The sequence below is a fragment of the Diorhabda sublineata genome, chromosome 6, assembly GCF_026230105.1.
Source record: "Diorhabda sublineata isolate icDioSubl1.1 chromosome 6, icDioSubl1.1, whole genome shotgun sequence".
NCBI lineage: Eukaryota > Metazoa > Arthropoda > Insecta > Coleoptera > Chrysomelidae > Diorhabda > Diorhabda sublineata.
The window spans coordinates 26,811,248-26,831,767 of NC_079479.1; the positions used below are offsets into that span (position 1 = coordinate 26,811,248).

General features: G+C 32.4%; 2 protein-coding genes across 2 annotated transcripts; one reads left to right on the forward strand and one right to left on the reverse strand.

Moving 5' to 3' along the window:
- Positions 1-11,601: 11,601 nt before the first annotated feature.
- On the forward strand, positions 11,602-12,755 carry LOC130445456 (tetra-peptide repeat homeobox protein 1-like). Its single transcript, XM_056781074.1, has 3 exons — positions 11,602-11,633; positions 11,881-12,250; positions 12,373-12,755. Exons 1-3 carry the CDS (start codon positions 11,622-11,624, stop codon positions 12,432-12,434), a joined length of 444 nt encoding a protein of 147 aa, XP_056637052.1. The 5' UTR covers positions 11,602-11,621; the 3' UTR covers positions 12,435-12,755.
- A 2,913-nt stretch (positions 12,756-15,668) lies between these two features.
- LOC130445348 (calphotin-like) lies at positions 15,669-18,230 on the reverse strand. The gene is made up of 3 exons (XM_056780927.1): positions 18,199-18,230; positions 16,108-16,429; positions 15,669-15,982 (listed from the first exon to the last, which is right to left on the reverse strand). The coding sequence occupies exons 1-3, from the start codon at positions 18,208-18,210 to the stop codon at positions 15,849-15,851; spliced, it is 468 nt and encodes a 155-aa protein (XP_056636905.1). The 5' UTR covers positions 18,211-18,230; the 3' UTR covers positions 15,669-15,848.
- Between the last annotated feature and the right edge of the window lie 2,290 nt (positions 18,231-20,520).

Consider the following 20,520-nt stretch of genomic DNA (forward strand, 5'->3'; position numbering starts at 1 on the left):
CCAATTTGTATGGATGTAACACTTGTTCTTTTAAAACTTTCCATACAGTAGAATCGTCCACTCTTAGAGCGCGACCTACAGTTCGAGTACTTAAAGATGGCCTTTCAAAAATATTATTTAATATTTCCTCTTCCAGATGCACAGTCCTCGTAGTACGTTGCTTTCCAGCATTATTTCTTTTAATTAACAAGTTTCTTTCGGCCTTCTTTCAATACTTGCAAATGTAGAATGATGTAGAATTCGACGATTGTGAAATCTTTGTCGGTATAAACGAGCTGCCATTCTACCATTTTTTCGAGCTTCCCCGTAAATCCTTAACAAATCGGTCAACTCTTCAAATGAAAAATTCATTTTATAAAAGCAAAATTAATAATATTGAGTAGTACTTAATTCCCTGCAGACTTTTATTTAAAACCAAATTTCTACATCACCGCTCATTTTAGCTACATAAAAAATTATTAGCTTTTTAACTAAAAATAATCAGGCAATTTGAAACAAAATTAAAAAAAGAATTTTCCCCAGTGGCGTGAAAAATTGGGGGATAAAAATGACAACTAACCCTGACAGCACGCCACTGGTTAAATTTTTCCAAAGTTTGTTTATGTCAAAATATTACTTTATTAAGGAGCATATTGGTCATCAAATTTGAAAAAAAGGCGTTCTTGATTTATGGCAAATTTTTTATTTTGATTTAAAATTTTGAACACCCTATATCTCAGCAACTATGCCCCGTAAGGGTTCGTATTTTTATATCAAAATGAATCATTTATAGAGTTTTTTCTGTGGTAGATCGTATTCGGTTGAATATAGAAACATCCTGTATAAATTGTCAAATGTACCAAAGGTATTTATATGTCTAATACTCAGTAGGACAAATATGTCCTACTTGTCCATTTGAAAAGTTTATCATGAAAAAACGTCAATTAAACCAACTAAACAAATTGGTACTGAAACAACCAACAAATTCACGCATATTATAGACGGTACGCGCCATTTCAGCTTGTAAACTGGCGACCACAACTTAGTACATCACCAAACGCCACTTCTTAAGATCAGCACAGGTCGGATATGAAAATGCCAGCCGGTTTTCCCGAACGGAAAAATTGGCTGAAAAACGTGCGCGCGAAACTTTTTTATTATGTTTTTGGGGTCTCAACTAAGAGCAGTGGCACCATGAGCTGCTACTCTATACTGAGCAACTTTATCAAAAAGTACAACTGTTCCCAGAAGTTTTAAGAAAAATTTTAACAAAATCAATTGATAATTGGCGCAGTAAATGAAATAAAAAAAATTAGAAGCCCGTTTTTTGCGATGTTGGCGGCGGCTCGAGTAGGTGAAAAATGAGTTGGCGCTATAAATTCAAGTGCGCGATAAAAAATGATTATATTTCAGCGAGTTTTCATCGTATCCTGATGATTTTTTTTTAATTTCGAGTAGTTCAAACAGATATTTTGAATAGAGACATCAAAACTAATTTTTCATTAAGCAAAACTTTTTGCGCCTTAACACCGCTCTTAGTTGAGACCACAAAAACCTATAAAAAAGTTTAGCGCCCGCACGTTATGAGGTTTTTCAGATGAGTTTTCCGACACTTTCGATCACTTCTAACGAGGGTTTTCCGGCCTGCAAAACTTCTTGAGCTATAACACCCCTCTTATTTGAGGCTTAAACCGCACGTTACAAAAGGTTTCGCGCGCACGTTATGAGGTTTTCAGATGAGTTTTCCGACACTTTCGATCACTTCTAACGAGGGTTTTCCAGCCTGCAAAACTTCTTGCACTATTACACCCCTCTTATTTGAGGCTTAAACTGCAGTTACAAAAGGTTTCGCGCGCCCACGTTATGAGGTTTTTCAGCCAATTTTTTCGTTCGGGAAAACCGGCTGGCATTTTCACATCTGACCTATGCTGACCTTAAGAAGTGGCGTTGGGTGAAATACTAAGTTGGGGCCGCCAGTTTACAAGCTGAAATGGCGCGTACCTTATCGACCCTGTTTTTTGTAGCCAGCTCTGGGACTATTAGTATTATAAATTATATAATTGTATGAATGAATTGTATAGGGCTGGTCCAAAAATTCTCTCAATTTCTTCTTTTCGTGGTATCAAAATCAAATAAGCAAAAGTAGGTATACTTCATGCATCTCGTCACAAATAAATTATGTGATCAGAGTAAAAATTAGTTTGTTCACTTTTTAATTATATTAATTTAATTATTCACTTCATTCATATTCATTGAATTTATTAATAATTTACAAAATAAAACTGATACAAATAATATTTATTAATGTATGACTAGCCTATTTAATTATTAATTCCGAGAAAAATTTAGATAATATCCTTCCAGTCTTACTACTTACTTGTAGATTTAATTTATTGAAATCATTGTGATGGAATAAACTTTTTCACGCTTAACTGAATTCTTACCTACTCACCTAACGACATATTTATGGATATGAGTGGGTTGGTTAGTACATACACCTTGAAAATGGAAAATTTTAAAAATGTATTATTACATTAACTAAATTCCGGAAGCTAGATACATAACCATTATTTTTTGTCATTATTTCACCGCTACGTGTCATTAGTACATAATAATTTTGTTATCCTACTATAAATTTTCGACTGAAAATGTCAGCACATAAAATCTTACTAAAATTTTAGCCATTTGAATCCTCTGTTCGAAAATATTGTATAAGTAGGTGGTTGTAAAGATTTTTCTTGAAACAAATTGACTATCGAATTGCCATTTGATATCTATACGCATACGCAAACGAAAAAAGAAAGTACGGAAACTCTGCACCATCATTTAACATCGTGACGACGAGTGTTCGGAAAGCTATGACGATATTATCGAAAATGGTACTGAATAACTGTTGAATTGATGCTAGAGAGATAGAAGACGCTAGCAACATATCTAAAAAGTACATTTTCCATAAACTAACAGACAATTATGAATTCGTAAGCTATCCGTATTTACTCAGTTTGAACCAAAAGCATATTCGAATGAACATTTCCCCGGCCTTATTAACGCGTTTTTATCAAAATAAATCGGATTTTTTTGCATCCATTCATAGCTGCAGATAAAACTTTTATTCATGTTGAAACGAAAAAAAACCGTTAATTGTAAAAGGCGAAGCTGCTCTGAAAAAGGCAAAGATGCACGATGGAGCCCCTCATAAATTATGAAAAAAATCATCTTAATTAATAACATTTTTTCTAATAGGTGGATCCGTCGGGGAGGTCCATTTGCATGGCCACCACGTTCCTCTAAATTAATTACAATGGTTTCATTTTTTTTGGGAGTATCTTAACAGCTTGGTACATGCAGCACCGGTAAACACAATAAACGAAATAATCGATAGAATAAACTTCCATTGTGACTCTATAAGGAAGAATCTTGGAATGTTCTTCCACGTTCAAAGAAATATCTTGCGTAGACTACGAAAGTGTGTATAAGTGCAAGGTCTCCACTTCGAACATGTATTATAGTTTTGTTTGTTTTTATTTGATAAGTCGGAGCTGACTGAATTTTTCTACATTTCAATTTTTTCCTTATATAAGTAACACAAGAGGACTAGGACACATAAAACGGATGAAAAAGAATAGTGAAGGTAAAAAATAACAGAATGGGAAAACATCCCAAAGTAAGACCAAAAAGTCAATGGGAAAGTCAAGAGATCTGAATAAAATGGGAGTCCGTGGATGGTGGAGTAATACCCAGGAGAGGAAAAGGTTGAGAAAAATAGCGGAGAAAGCTAAAACATGCAATGAACTTTAGTTTAAAAAAGAAAATGGTTAGAACGGGGATTGACTCATCACAATAAATGAGTCAACGAGCTCTTTATTGAGCGGTTACTATTCCTATTGGAATGTACAACCAAATCTAAAATCAGTTACTCCTAAACTTTCTGGAATCTTTAAACAACACAATATTAAAATAGGGTAAGTCAAACCGTTAATATTCAATACATTTTTACTAAAGTAAAAGATAAAATACAAATCAGTTAATTGCCTAACATAGTATATGAAATACCTTGTTTAAATTGTGACAAAAAGTACATTGGTCAGTCGAAAAGGTCCTTAGATGTTCATTAGCGCCTTATGCCTATCATAAAGGACACAATATGAATTATGAATCTGGTAAAGTTTTGACAACTGAAAATAACTACACAAAAACGTCTATTTTTAGAAACAACATATTTTGCCCAAAATCATCAATGGATTAATGAGAAAACTGATTTAAATAACCTTAGTGTAATTTATGAATATCTTTTAGATTTTGAAAAAACAAATTTTATAAAAATTAACAACCAACTAACCTCACCTAATCTATAAATTTCAACTTTACTTATAACGACATAACCTATAAAATTTATCGTCATTTATATTCTAACCAATAAATATTCAGCTACATTCATAACGACGAATTTCTATTGTGACCAGAATCAATATTTCAATTAATCAATATTTCTATCAACATCACTTTGAATATTGAATTTTGAACACGATTTTTGACAGTATACAGTTTAATCAGAAATGTTTTAATAGCTCCTGTTAGTATTTTTAATAAATAATTACAATTTGTGATAATTTTCTTCAGAATGTCTCTTTATGACGAACGGTTTCCTTGGAATTTACAACGATCTAAAAATCTACATATCTCCTGAACCATTAATGTTATCGAGTTGAACAAACAGTACCTTTTTGTTGAAAAATCGATTGAAAAATTTATTTTTGCTATTTTTAGATTGTACAGGTTGTCCCCGTAGAAGTTACGGATTGTTAACCATTGGGTATGTGCCGCACCTGGTCTTCAAATAGTAGTGTAGAATTATTTATTCCGTCAAACACACATGGACATACATAATCTTCCATTAAAACTTAATTATGTTTGAATATATAATTTCGTAAATACACTTAAATATAAGTTATGATTTCGCCTTTAACTTTAACTTTAAAATTTTTTTCATGTCACAGTGTTATAGTTAATAATTTATTAATACAGCATTCAATTTATGACATTTGTACTTTATATACTTGATAACCTTGCACCTGACTCACCGTTTATATAACTGATCTAGAATGAGATAAAATCGCTTCAGTTTTATAACAATTATGATACTAATGATGATTATGATTATCCGACAGTTCAATAATTACTATACCACTGTATATATGTTTCTCAAATAAAAAAATTAAATCCCTATTTTTCTAACGATCAGTTATCTTAGTAATATAATTGAGAACGTAATAGTAAACCAAAAATAAAGACAAAAATGAGACGAAAAGTGTGCTTCACAGGAGTGTTCATATTTTATATATCAATATTTCTATTCAAAATTAAATTAAATTCATAGCATAGATATTTAGAAGAAATAACTTATCTGACCCTGAACTCTATTAACTAATACAAATACAAAAAATATTTCACAGAAAATTTTCACAAAACCATTTAGGCCTTGGCGAAATTATTTCACATATGAAAATGCATAAAAGTTAAATAGTACATTAAAAGCAACTTAATTTGTTTATTTTTTCGGTTTTTTCTGCTGATCACGAATATATACGCATACGTTACAAAGTTTCAAAGTTTTTGATTAAAAAAATATGTGAAGTTACTCCAAATGCAGTCAATACTTAAACATTTTTTTTAACTTAATAGTGAATATGACAATAGAAAAAAGTATGGTCGTATAAAATAAAAAAATGTCTGCTTAAGAACTGGGAGTCGCGATCATCATTATTTAATACACAGAGGTAAAATCGTTTCCTCAAATAAGTGAAATTATTTTTGATAGTATTATTGATGGATTTGATTTAATTCATAAATTGATGCCTTCATCTTATCTTCGATAATATCAATACTTTCTTCATTATTAAATATTAAATTCAGAATATTTAATAACAATGTAATGGATTCACCAAAACCAATCCAAAGATTAAATAGTCCACTTGAATGTTAAGGAAATTCCCAAACTGCAAAATTACTAGCCCAATTCTGTTGTGAAAGATGAGCTACCTCTAGCAGTATATCTTCTAAGAATATTAAATCAGAAAATTTAGGCCTACCATTTTGTTATAAACAATGTCACACCAAACGATGAAATATTTTTTCCAGAATTTTTAATTTAAATGAACTTCGTTATCTTCAATTATCATTTCGTTTCCTTTTTTTGTTGAATACTTCTGCTGAAAAAAATTATGACTCATGTCCTTATCTTTAAATGAAATGAATCAGGGTCCTGCTCAGGGCTTTGTAGCCTACGTTTCACTTTGGTTCTGATGTGGAAATATGAGGATGGTCTCAGAAGTACTAAAAGCGAAGCTGAACTTGATTCTACACTAGGTGAGACTCCTCCTTCGGTAGCAACAGTAAAATATTGGGCAGTAGTGTTTAAACGAGACTGTGCGACCTGCGAAGACCAACAGTGGTCGACCAAATGATGTCATGACTCCAGAAAATCGACAAAGCGGTACTGGATGATCGTCGACTGAAATTACGCGTAGAAGGCAATAAAAAATGTGCAGTATATATCGCATATTTGTACATGAAAAGGCTGTGCGCGGGTGCCGCGTTTGCTCACAAGGGAATAAAAAAAAACGAATTTATGCGACGTTTCATAACCATGGATTAAATGTGGGTCCATCATTTCACACTCAAAACAAAGAAAATCAAAACAATGGACTGAAAAGAGAGAACCGGCTCCAAAGAAGGTCGTTCCATTTGTAGGTAATATCATGGCGTCGGTTTTTTTGGATAACTATCATTTAAGAAGGAATAACTATCAACTGCGAATATTATGCAAACTTATTGCAACGTTTGAGCGGAAAAAACAAGCAAAAGCGGCCACATTTGGCTAAGAAGAAAGTGTTGCTTATTCAAGATAATTCTCCAGCTTACACATCCGTTATTGTAATGGCCAAAATTGATGAATTGACTTGAAAAAATGTCTCGGTGGTCAAAGATCTTCCAACAATGAAGAAGTGATGTCCGAGTTAATGGCTATTTTAAGGAGCTTGACGTATCTAAAAAGGATATCGAACTTATTGAACAGCGCTAGGAATAGTGTATGGAGCTAAACATAGATTACGTTGGGCCAGTAACATCCTTGTATGTACGATTAGAAATTTTTCTAGCTCCTATGAATCATTTCAACCGATGTTACCAATTTCATGAATTTGTGCGATTATATTCAAATAAAGTGAATTTGTGTATATTTAAAAATATATTCTTGATTGGAAATCTACAGCTTTCTTATCTTGATTGTGATCGATATGAAGAAAGCCATTTCTAGTTTCTTTATAATGCATTTTTGATAAAGTATATCAAATATGCATTATTCAATTACAAAAAAGAGTTTGTTGTTATGCTTACCAGGTAGTTATTGAAAGTTTAAAATTCTATATCTCTCAAAAAAAACTTTGTTTTCTTGGCCATTAAGATTAGGTTGGATTTGTACTTATTCACTATATTTTGTTGTGTTTGTGATATTTTTTGTATTTAGCGGCTATTATAGAGTTAATCTAACTGTTATTATTTTCTTTTAAAATATTGTACTTTCTACTATGAGATCATGATGCCGTCGCTACATGCTAAATACCAAAGAAGGTATTGAATACTTTGGTTTCCAAAAAAAAACTTGACGGAGGACCCTGTGATCGAAAAGATAAAATGTTAAATATGGTAAATGAATACTGAATACACTGTTTATACCACCACTATACCAACAATCACAATTACACTGTCTGACGCGCGTTTCGATAACCAAGTTATCGTCTTCAGAGACTGAAGGTAAACAAAAGCCTTATAACTTGCCTTACCTGTTTTATACTAAATTTTCCCACCAATAAACCTTCTCCCGCGAAAATTAATTCCAGCGGGAAAACACTCGGGAATATTCATATTCATTCTTTGACTACTTAACTATAGAGTAGGCTGTAAGGAATTGGCTCTGTGTCCTACCTCTGGCAATTGCAATGCTTTCGAATGTATCCAACAATTTATTATTGGATAGAATTTTTAACAATTTTACATTATTAATATTTATGTCATGATTGTGACTGGCAGCGTGATCGGTAATACCTGATCTTTTGGTCCGTCCATATTCCAAATGAGCTATGTGCTCTTTAAGCCGGACAGTAACGGATCACTTAATCTGCCCAATATTCTTTCCTTCACAATAATCACAGCTAATTTCATATATACCACTCTTTTCCTAATTTGGTGTTTTATCCTTAGAATTGCCCAACAATTGTTTTAATGTATTGTTGGATTTATAAACCAATTGGAAATCCACTCTGCTAAATATTCCTTCCAGCCCCCAATCACAAAATAATATTCAGATACGACACCCCTTTTTTATATATTATTAAATTGAATAACTAATTTCATAATTTTGCCCATCATATTTTAAATAGTCTTTTATTCCACGGAACAGGCAGGGAATTGTGTTCCTTGTAAACCACATGCGGCCTTAAGGACATAAAATTTAACCGGTTGAATTCAATAACCATATAAATAATACATAATTGACATGTCTTCGCTCCAAATAGTATTTTTGGACTAAAAAAAACTTTATAACAGTATACACCATACATTATTCTTCACATGTTGATTCCAACGTGACATCACATTGTGCGAGAGGGATGGCGCATGCCTGTGCATAGACATACCTGTGTATACGTACCGTGGCACTACTAAAAACATTTATTATGTATTATGTTCTTCACCCTGTATTTCTGGATTATTTTAATCGGTATCAAAAATTTTATGAAGTAAAATAATAGATGTCTTCAAGAACTATGAAATTGTCTCGATCTCGATCTATATGGTCTCAGAAGTACCTGGCCCAACAACGAAAACATAAAAATTTTGGAAAAAAATATATTAATTTTTCAATGAAATCTCCTTTTACGTGCTACCCAATATTTTTCTGTCGATAAGGAAGGAGCAGTTTCACCTAGAGTAGAATCTAGTCCAGCTTCTATATTGGTTGGGCTAATGCCTTTCAAATAATTTGGGTTGTATTCACTAAAAACGTATTGATGGTTTCCAAACAAATATTAAACACCGTGGCGTCTTCAAACTTGTAACATATGTCACAGTATAAGTATAAGCCAATAGCGACACTTCCCATAAGGGGTTAGGGGTAGTCAGAGGCACGAAAAATGAGAATTTTGAGTACTTTTTTTGCTATTAAATCGTGTTATTTTACAAAAGTAGTTATATGGCATTATTATACAATGTTTTGAAGTCACGAACATTTCAAATAAAAAATTTAATTTCCAAAGTTATAGCTGTCTGTGTTGACCCAGTTCCAAAAAAAGGTCCTTGCGGTGACAATCGTCCAAAGTCCTTGGAGATTCATCTAAAATCAATCGGATAAAAAAATTTTATAAATAGATAATCCTGAGCCTGATCGAAGGGTTTTTTTTTCAAATTAACAAAATGGCGGCTTCAGGAAATTTTTGTCTAGATTTTTGGGAAAAAATCAACAGTTAATTGGTCTTAAAAAATCGAAATTTTTGAAAAAAAAATCCCTCGATCATGCCCGAGTTTATTATGTATTCTAAGAGTCATCTATTTCTGGGCCATATAATAGTTCTTCAGCCATTGTGGAAGTTTCCAAAACATCAATTTGCTGTTGCCTGCGAAGCATTCTTCCTTCCCGAGTGTTGTCGTTGGCGCGCTGATCTGCCACTTTCACACGTGCAGCATCCATTTTTTCAGCATACCGCTAGCTACCTGCTCCTGGGCGCTTTGAAGTGCCCGAGCTCTCTTTGTTATTTGTCGAATAACTCAAAAACTAATAATCGGATCAACTTGAAATTTTCAGAGATTATTTTTAAGATATTACACTAACGAAAATACAAAAAAAAATGATTTTTTGAAAATTCTGACTACCCTTAACCCAATAAGACAATGCTTTAAGTTTCAATAGCCTTGCGCCATGTTCGTGGTTGTCTTCAGAGCGAAGTTTAAACGCACGGGTACTAAAGAAGAAATGTAGTAAAGGTTTTGTAAAAAGCAATATGTATCTAATTTTACTGGTGGTTAAATTTATGATAAGTATTCCAATAGAAATTAAAGAATAAAACAATCTTAATTGGATAAACAATAATTTTGTTAATTAAGCTAGATAGTTATCCCAGATTTAATAGGAATTGTGAAATTCCAAAAATATGTTGATACCTGCTATATTGAAAATGTGAGATAAATTATTAAATAATAATTCAGAGGAAAATAGGAGCAGGAAAGTAAATATTTACCAAATAAAATTAAGGTTACGTTTCAATATACATTTATTAGTGATCAAAGTGTATCTATAAATTTGTTGCAATAATTGATTCACGACGTCCCTACTGCGTTTTGAAATTTCTAGTGACAAATTTTAAAGAAAAAAATAAACGAATAAATAGCAATTTTAAATATTCAAGTAGAAACTGACCACGTAGATGATTAAACTGGTACTATTTCAATAACTGTGTATATCTATGAGTAACTCGGTTTTCAATTAGAATATTATCAAAATTAGCTTGGAAAATGTCTTCTAATTTTAAAATATATATCATAAAAATATCATCAGGCGAAAGTAATCCTACAAAAGTCTCAGTATAAGTATATAAAGTCATGTGACAACGATGTATAATTAAAAATTTGCGTATTAAATATCCACATACATATTGCAGGGGCATTTTGTTCCGGCAGTCTTGTACCTTAGCAATATAGTCAATAAACACAATTTTTAAAGTCTGTATTAACTTCTTACACACTAACTGATCTATTTAGTCTCAACCCTATACCCTAACTACTATAAAATATTAAAAAATAAACAGTTTCAACTAACAAATCACATTGTGCCACATTTATACACATTTTCTTTTTCCAAAAATCGCCATTTTGCTGGTTGTGCAAATTCGCGCATGCGTGCAAAACTTTTTCTCGAGTGTCGCTACTGGATATTCTTACGGTGTGCTGTATAGATTGTGTACTTTCTAATACAGTGGTATTTTTCAATCAACTGCCGCCATCTCTAGGTTATGCCAGGTATTTCTGGAACTATCCTCGTATAATGAGTATATAAAATACCATTTGAAAATATTTTGACTAACTTCATATTAAATTTAACAAAAATTTGCGAAATCATTTTTTGAATTAATTTTGAAAATTAGGAATTAATTAGGAATATATGGCTACAATAGATCAATATTCTTGTTCGCCTTTTCATTGATAGAGGTCGTTGTTACGATTTTCTTCAACAATTGGCTTCAAATTTTAAGTACCTTGTGTAACATACTTTAACCATTTTTTTAATAATGAACATTACGAATTTGATTGCGCACCCGTTTATAATATTAATAGTCAAAAAATTAAAGAACCATAAAAGAATCCTGGATTAAAAATCTTACAAGAATTTGTCATCGTGGGATATAATAATACTACATATTTTCTTGTATATATGACAATGCGAACAAAGCGGTAATAGGTGTAACTATTTTTTTTATTTCTCTCAATTATTCAATGTAACAGCAATTAAAATGGTACAAGGAAGGTCAAAAACATCGTATATATAACGGGGTGAATGGTTCTCAATCCGTACTGTTTATCACACAGATCTCAACATGAACACTTTGGTAAGAGAATTTATAAACCATAAAACTATTTATAAAATAACTTTCAATAAATTCCTCCTTTGTAATAAATATATTAGAAAACAATAAGTTTGTTATATTCCTTTAGGGATATCTTTCAAAAACTATTATTGGATTTGTTATTAAAATGGAAAATGCAAAGCCACTACAGTGTCATTGTTCCTCTTCTGTGATGAAACTACAAACTATTTTCAATCAGACAAAATTCAATAATTAAGTATTATTTCAGGTCTTTGCTTTCTTCGCCACCTTGGCCGTAGCTTCTGCTGCTCCCAGTTGGGGATATGGTGGATGGGGTCATGGAGCAGTTCTCGCAGGTCCCGTAGCTCACGGAGCTGTTATTCCAGGACCCGTTGCTCCCGGAGCTGTTGTAGCTGGACCCCATGCCGGAGGTGCTGCAGTAATTGGACCAGTAGCAGGACCTAGTGCTGTAGTAGGACCACGTGATGCTGGTGCGGCTGTTGTTGGACCTGTAGCTGGACCAAGTGCTGTTGTTGGACCTGTAGCTGGACCAAGTGCTGTTGTTGGACCTGTAAACCACGGTGCCCTCATTACCCCCGCTGTTGCTGCCCCAGCTGTTCTTGCTGCTCCAGCTATTGGTAAGATCAATTTTCGTATCTATGACATCTCTAATATTTTTGATCTCAATTTCTCTGTTATATTCAAATGTTGTTATAATTATTCATTATTTGAAAAAAATTCAACATATGTATTCTTTCAGGTGCTTGGGGATACGGTCATGGAGGTTGGGGTGGTCACGGAGCCTGGGCTGGTCATTGGTAATTCCACCTTTAAAACATATACAAAAACTATGTAAATATTCCAGTGACAATTCAATTTGGAAAAAAAGTAGTTAATATCTTTTTCTTGTTATTTCTCTCAACGTCAAAATTTCTTTCTAATTCTTTTGGAAATTTTCACATTTCTAAGTATATTTTCCTATTGAATATTTCACTGGAAACTTTTACAAACCTGACCTGGATAAGTCTGAGGGGCTCTCTAAATTATATTTGCAATATATGTGTATGTACTACGGTTGTGAAAATTTTTTGTAAATTTATATTTATTTGCAAGATTTGCTCAATAAAGAGTTTAAAATTGAAACCTATTTTAGTTTTTGTACATTGAAAATTAAGTAAAAAGCGAGGGTCATATGTTTACACTAATACAAAGAGAACTGGGGAAAGAATTTCAAATTGGATTAATTTCAATTAAGCAAACTTAAGATAATGTTTCATGGTATCAAGAAAAATTTTGTCTTTTCTCAAATGCTCGACAAAGTTTAGTAAAAATCAATTTCCGGCCTGAAAAAAATTTTTGAGATAAAGAATTGTTGTTCAGATTAGAATTCTACTTAATTTTCACAAAAGCTGCGATCATGCTAACTTTAATAGATGAAAATATATTAATAAACAAAAATAGCATATTTGGTCCAAATATTTCCTTCACCCGAACGTTCTACTTTTGAAAAAATCATGGAATTAATTTAGTAAAACAATTCTGAACAAATTAGAAAAAAATTGTACCATATTTCACTCAGTTGTCGATTTGTTTTCAAAAAATAACAGAAAGTATGCTAGAACAGAAAACCTTTTGGTATCTGATTCATTTAAAGCGTTCAAGAATCAGAATTTGAATCATATGAAGTTATATGGGCGCATTAAGAAAATAAAAGGGATCAACATGTTTTCTTATGTTATTTTATCTTTAATTTTCTTTTTATTCCAACCATCATATACAGTTTATATAAGTAATTTATTTTTATACTCTATAAATACTTTTCTCCTTCTTTCTCTACATGAATCTCACATAAGATTACTAATCTTATTTTTATAAGCTATCACCTATTCACTCAACAATTTAAAGTTCACTATTTTCAATTCTTTACATCAAATGATAAGCATATCAAAAATAAATGTGTAACTATTTTAGGTAATTGAGAGTAGAAGAGTTATCATTGGGATTTACTTTAAATAAAAACATATACACCTTCTCTTTAGACTGTAATAATTTTCAAGGAATCAAAAAATAATAAATGCTGAATCTTATCTTCCTACTCCCAGCCATTCTATTCTTTTGGATCTTATTATTTTGCTTAGTTCTGCTTCTCGAAATAAATTCCGTATTTCATCATTTGTTCTCGTCAGCCATAATTCTCTCTCCTTTTGACCTACTGAATATTTTCTTTTCCCATATATCTGAGTTCTCTTCTCTTTTTTGGAACTCATTATCGCATTCATTGCTCTCATTTGTCTAGTTCCCTTCGTCATCCTTGCATTTAGATTTCTTTCCTCGTCATCGTCATCCTAGATAACCACCCCAAGATATACATAACTTTGAATTACTTTTTCTGCATTCAATTGTATAAAAAATCTCTTTTCCGCTCTTTGTGGTATTATCTTCTTTAGCTCGTAAATTCACTGTCTCTACACATTTCCTTAAGCTCGTTTTCCGATGTTGAAATGAATTCCTACGCGTTTGCCAGTAGTTGTGTTGTCCTTGTTTTTACTATCCTTGTTCTGTTGAAACCGATTTTACGTACTAGCCATTCTAATACTATATTGAATTAATAACGGATTTACCTTTATGGAAAATCATATTAATACCCCATTCTTTGCGTTTGCCTCAGAGTGAAAATATGATCTGTGACTGATCTTCCAGATCTGAACCCGCATTGGTAGTCTCCGAATAAATTTTCTCCATATTCTCTACTATCTATGGCCTTAGCGATATCTCTGTAGTTTCTGCATTCATCTTTTTTCCTTTCTTGTGTATTGGTACCATCATTGCCATTTTCCACGCTTCTGGTATTGTCTCTTGTTTCCATATACTACTTTCCATCATTGGATCACTTCGATCTCATCTATTATCATTTCCCTATTTTTATTTTTTATTTCTACTGAGCTTACGCTTTATTGTATTGTATTTCTTCATAGAAATTCTTTATTTCTTATTTTAACTATTGGATTAATAATTAAGCAGACGATTATATTGTAAATGTCTACGCAACTAACTAAGCTAACCACGAAGTCAAAGAGGAGTTTTATGATAAAATAGAAGGAATATGCTAGAAAATACCCAAGAGTAACAAACAACAATGGAATGAGATTGGGCAATCTGGCAATAAATACGAATACCTTCATAGTGAGTACAAAACGTCATAACATGGCTAAGGCTGGGATTAATATCGATCACATACCCATATCGAGGAAGTAGAATCAGTATTGTATAGGAAACGAGGTCTTATAGAGGAGCAAATGCAGACTCAGACTTTTTCCTAGTATTATAAAAGATGAAGATGAAAATAATAAGAGAACGCAAAGTCAGAATATGTTGGAAAAAGTGGAACACAGATTAATTGAAAACGAATCATGAAAACCGTAAGAAGTACCAAGACAAACTAAGATAGGATCTGATGCAGGATGGTCTTAGTTCATTGCATCAAGATAACGCACCAAGTCACAGGTCATCTCAAAACCGTAATACTTAGCGATTACCGACTGTTTCCAAAACTTGAGCAGTAAACGATTTTTTATGGATAAACGCATGCTTGGTAAATCAGTGCTTTGTAGGGGTTCAAGAATATATTGAGCTCTTTTGTATTAATAATGAAAATATCCAATCTGTTCAATTATAAGGAATAGATACCCTTTTAAAAAATTTGTGTGTGTGTATGTATAAAAGTATAAAAAAAATTCTGTCTTGAAAATAATCCATTACCTATAGAACTTCATACTGAAAATCTGCCAGAGTTAATTGAATATTACAAATAAATATAATACTTCGATGACCTCACTCTAAGCCACCGCCTTAAGTATTAAATTCAAATACTGTTTAACCGACATTAAAGGGTCGAAGGATATTCCGAAATAGGTAATTGATTCCCAAGATTACATAATATCATTAAAGTAATTAAAAACGAAAAATATCTGACCTAGGATCACCAATCAATAACCTTTTGTTAAAAAATATAAATTTTGCACATGTGACAGAGAGAACTATTTCGAAATAATACTATTTAATGCAATACCATCAGATATATTTATCAGTTTAACCCAAAACACATTCTTCAATCCGTTTTTATAATATATTCAAGCTTTTATTATAAATTAAAATGAATCTATACAAATCAAGAATCAGGTATTGAGGCATCCAACGTTAGATTCAGTAAAAGTTATCACGTGCATGAGATTTAATTCAATGGAGAACTCCAGCCAAAGTTGGGCCCCAGAGTCCGTTAGCCTTAACGGTACCGGAGGGGCCTTCGATAACTACAGGGGCCGTTTTAGGTCCGGATACAACTGCGCCGTGTCCACTTACTTCGACAACACCTAAAATTCAAAAAATTGTTTTAATTTAAAGTATACTAAAATATAGGATAAATAATTTAAGTAGAATACGTCAAAAATTTGTAACTTCGATTTTAATGATATTTAGAAATATCATTAAAACTTACCTCCACCATTGGTAACAGCTACAGCACCTGCAGGAGCCACAGGAGCAGCAATTGGTGCAGGAATCACAGCAGGAGCTATACCCCATGGAGCAACTGGAGCAATAGCCCAAGGAGCAACTGGTGCAATAGCTGGTGCAGAAGCAATTATTGGCCCAGGGACTACATTATAAGCATGAGGTAGTTCTATTGGTTTTGAAATTACTGTAGCTGAGCTTGGAGGAACTACAACGGCTCGTGGGGCTACAACACCCCAGCCGAGTCCTAGACCCAATCCACTAGGAGAAGTAGAGGCCACTGCTAATATAGTGAAAAATGTAATGACCTGGAATATAAATATCCATTCATACCCTAATAATGTATACAGTGTGTCTTAATTATTACAAAATGATCATTTTGAGACATGGTTTTCTTTAAATCCTTACTAATTTTATAAATATCAATGTAAGTTTTTTTGTTACGCATTCAAGCGAAAAGTACTTAACCGATAATAATGAAACTTTGTACACATATTCTTGGAGATATTAGAAGTAACATAGGATATTTTTTATAAACAAAAACATTTTTTACGAAAGATAAAAAAATTATTTTTTCGAAAATCTCAGAGTCTAGCTCCTTCAATACTATCTAGCATTCAAGTAATGAAATTCCAACCCAGAGTTTTGTAATATCGACAGTCACGTCAACATCCAATACAATTGATTGTTATTTATTTCTGTTATTATATAAACACTATAAAACTATTTGAATTTTTGATGTTAAGTGTCATTTTTGTGGTTAGTTGCTATCCATGATGATTCCAATTATTCCCACCGACCTTTCATTCTAATTCAGTTTCCTGTCAAGCTTAGCGTTGCTGTTAATGTAAACAAAGCACGAAGGCAGACATTATAGGCTGCGTGGCTGAAAAGTTGTACTCGTGGAGTTTTAGTAGCCATGAGTCACTTCCACGGAAAGCGGAGCGCTTTTTATGTTCGCACGTTCTACAAGAACGGTCGATCATACGGCTGGACAAGGCGACTGTATCGTTCAAAATATGGATTAAGACACATTAATGAAGCTTCAAGTTCAATTAAAATATGGGTTAAGCGTTCAACCCAGCAAAAGGTCGTCCAAGAACGTCTAGGACCACAGACAATATTGATAGGGTGAATTTACAGCGAATTTTGAAGTTGGATCTTAAACTGCATCCTTATAAGCTCCAGTTAACGCAGTAATTAAAAGATACCGACTTTGGCAAGGTTGGCATTTGCTGAACAAATGATTAGTCAATTTTCCACTTTTGACAACATCCTTTTTTTCAGATGATGCTCGTTTTCATTTAAATGGGTTCGTAAACCGACAAAATTGTCGTTATTGGACCGAAAAAAATCAAAAAATGAAACAAAAGCCACTGCATAGTCCAAAAGTAACGGGATGGGCAGCAATCTCAAGCACATGAATTATTGGCCGTTTTTTCTTTGAATATTCACGCAAATGTTTCCCGCAAGACTAATTTCCAAAAGAGGTGATATCCCTTGGCACCCATGTAGCCCTGACTTGAAACCTTCTATTTTTTTGTGGGGACACCTCAAACAAAGTCTACATGAACAATCCGAGGGACATCAGTCAGCTAAGGAAGATATCCGCCAGGAAATGGGACTCACCCCAGATTAATTGATAAGAGTTTTCACAAATATTCAATTTAATTCGAAAAATTTTTATTGGCGTATCTTGATTTCCGATAGGCAATATTAGTAGTTCAAATAACATTGAAAATTAGTTCATAACAAACTTTTGATTGGAAAACCGATTTTTTTAACTAAAAAATGTACCAGAAAATTTCATAAACTTTTCCGCATTTTCAAATTAAATATTCATTAGGTTCACCGTGTTATAATTTTCTGACAATTTTGTAGTTGTTTATTTCAAAGAGGAAAAAATTGCAAAATACTGAAAAATTATTTTGACAATAAAAAAAATTGCGAGAAATTTTTATAAAACAAGTTATTCCTTTTAATTATAATATATATCAAGTTATTTCGTTTGTAATTTTGTTTATTATAACTATAAAGTTTCATTTTAGAATATAAGTAATTGTATGAAAAATCTTACCGAACCGTTCATGATGTACCTTAGACTATGACTTGATTTTAACAATGTACGGATAAAATATCCACCCCGGTATATATAGAATATAGATCAACTCCTCGACCTTCATCTTGTTGCATAATACACTTTATATACAAAGAACACTTACGAATGTTCAAAAAAGGATTGACATTATTTTTCATTATATGAAGGTTTAAAATTTCCTTATTTTATTACCGTTAATTTATTGATATCAGTGCAGAAATTTCAGGATATAACATTTTCTTGGTAATGCTTCAATATGCTTTTGGTATGACAGTAGGTGGGAAATGTGGTAGTTGTGAAAATTATATAATTACTGTTAACTCTAAATACCAGGACAAGTTTGTATATCCTTTATTAATATTTCCAAGGATTTATTTTCTAATAACATTATAAATTATCTGATTATTTCTACATTAAAACGTAGATGATAAATAGAAGAAATCATCTCCCTATAATTATTGTTTCCTCCTTGAATTGCTTGCCATATCTCATAATTTTTATATATCTCAGTTTCTCCAGCATACTTCTTCTTTTTATCAAGAGGTCTGTATAGTCTGAGTATGCTTATTTTTTAACGTTTACTCTATATATCTTGATAAATGCTCCAGTCATAATTGAATATCGTTGAAGATGAGTTACTTTATTTTACTCCCTCATCAATTCCGTCATAGTCATCGCGATAAGCCAAAATCTTATTTGAAATCTATGAACAGCATTGCTTTGTCGATATGGTATTCATATTTAATATTCACAATCTTTTTAATTGGTTGTATGGCATCTTTAATGGATTTACTATGTGTACTACTACTTTATTTTAAAAGCTAAATTTGGTAGCGTATTTTCTCTGTAGTTTTGTCACTGTTGTTGATCCCTTTTTTTGTGTTTTGCAAAGATTTGTCCATATTCCCATCCTTCTGACATCTTTTTCTCTCTTTATATATTTCTCATCAATAATCTTTCATTCCAGCCACTATGTTTATTCTATCTTTTCCAGTTGATCTCCGATTTTTCGAATGACTTCTATTTTCTCATTTTTATTTGTTCTTTTGTTAATTCCTCTAAATTTTCTTTTGAGTTATCTATACAACCTATATTTTCCATCAACAGTTGTATAAAATGCTTCTTCCAGATCTTTTCAAACTGGTTTTTTTCCTCTACAACTTCTTCGATTTTGATCCCTTTTATTTTACCTTTATGTCTTGTTTTCTCTTTCTCATTTTATCATAAATTCGTTTCTTTTTTCCTAATTGTTTCATTGCATTTTTGCTTGCTTGTAAAATCTCAACAGGAAAGGGAATAGCTGTATATAGACCGAGAACCCCACCTAGTATCTTCTAATCATTCTAGCCATTAACGTGTGCACAAGTTAATTTTGGCAGGAATTATTGCAAAAGAGATCACTGTCAAACAGCTACAAAAACGATCAATTCACAAATAATCAAGTCTAAGTTGATCATGGAATGTCTAGAAATACTAAATCAATTCGGTGAAGTTCTCCTAAATTAGATACCCTACCGCCATGTAGGAGCCTCCAGCTTAGCTTGGACCAACGCTGGAAAGCCCGGCCTTGGCAAATCAATAATGGCCCAAGACTGGTTGAAGACTGGGTAACTTAGCTCCGGTCATTCTATAGTCAGCCGAACCTGGCTGAACTCTGGGTAATCCCACTTTGGCCAGGCTGAGCAGAATTCTGAATAACTATAAAAAGTTTTTTTTTATATTATCTTATCCATAATAGATATCTCAACATTAAAAGTAATAATAAAAATTGTTTTATTAATAAAAGACAAAAAAAATAGTATAATTTCTTTATATGTGTAATTATTTAACTAATATGTACATTAATTAGTAAAGTGGAATAATAGAAATGTGTCAAAAAACTATAATTTTATTAACAATATATTGAATATCGATTTTTACAAGCAACCAGCCTGGCCCAGGGTTGTAGACCTAACTTAACCTAACCAAATGTTATCTAGGCAACCAGGCTTAGTCCAGGCTTGCAAATCAAGCAAGGGACATTATTATCATCCCAGATTTCCACCAAGTCTGGGCCATAATAGCTTCCAAGCTAGGGCTAGAGTACATACTTGACCCAAATCTGGACCTATACTGGGTCCATCGTAAAATCCTATATGGGCTGTTTCTTCATTTTTTCTGAGGAGAAACCGAATCTTTGAGAATAGATCATCGAATGGGAATGGAAGATCGAAGCTGGAATAATCTACAAATTCTCAAGATTCCTGACGAGACACTATATTTCAAATAAAAGCCTTGAGATACTAAAAATAAAAAACATCG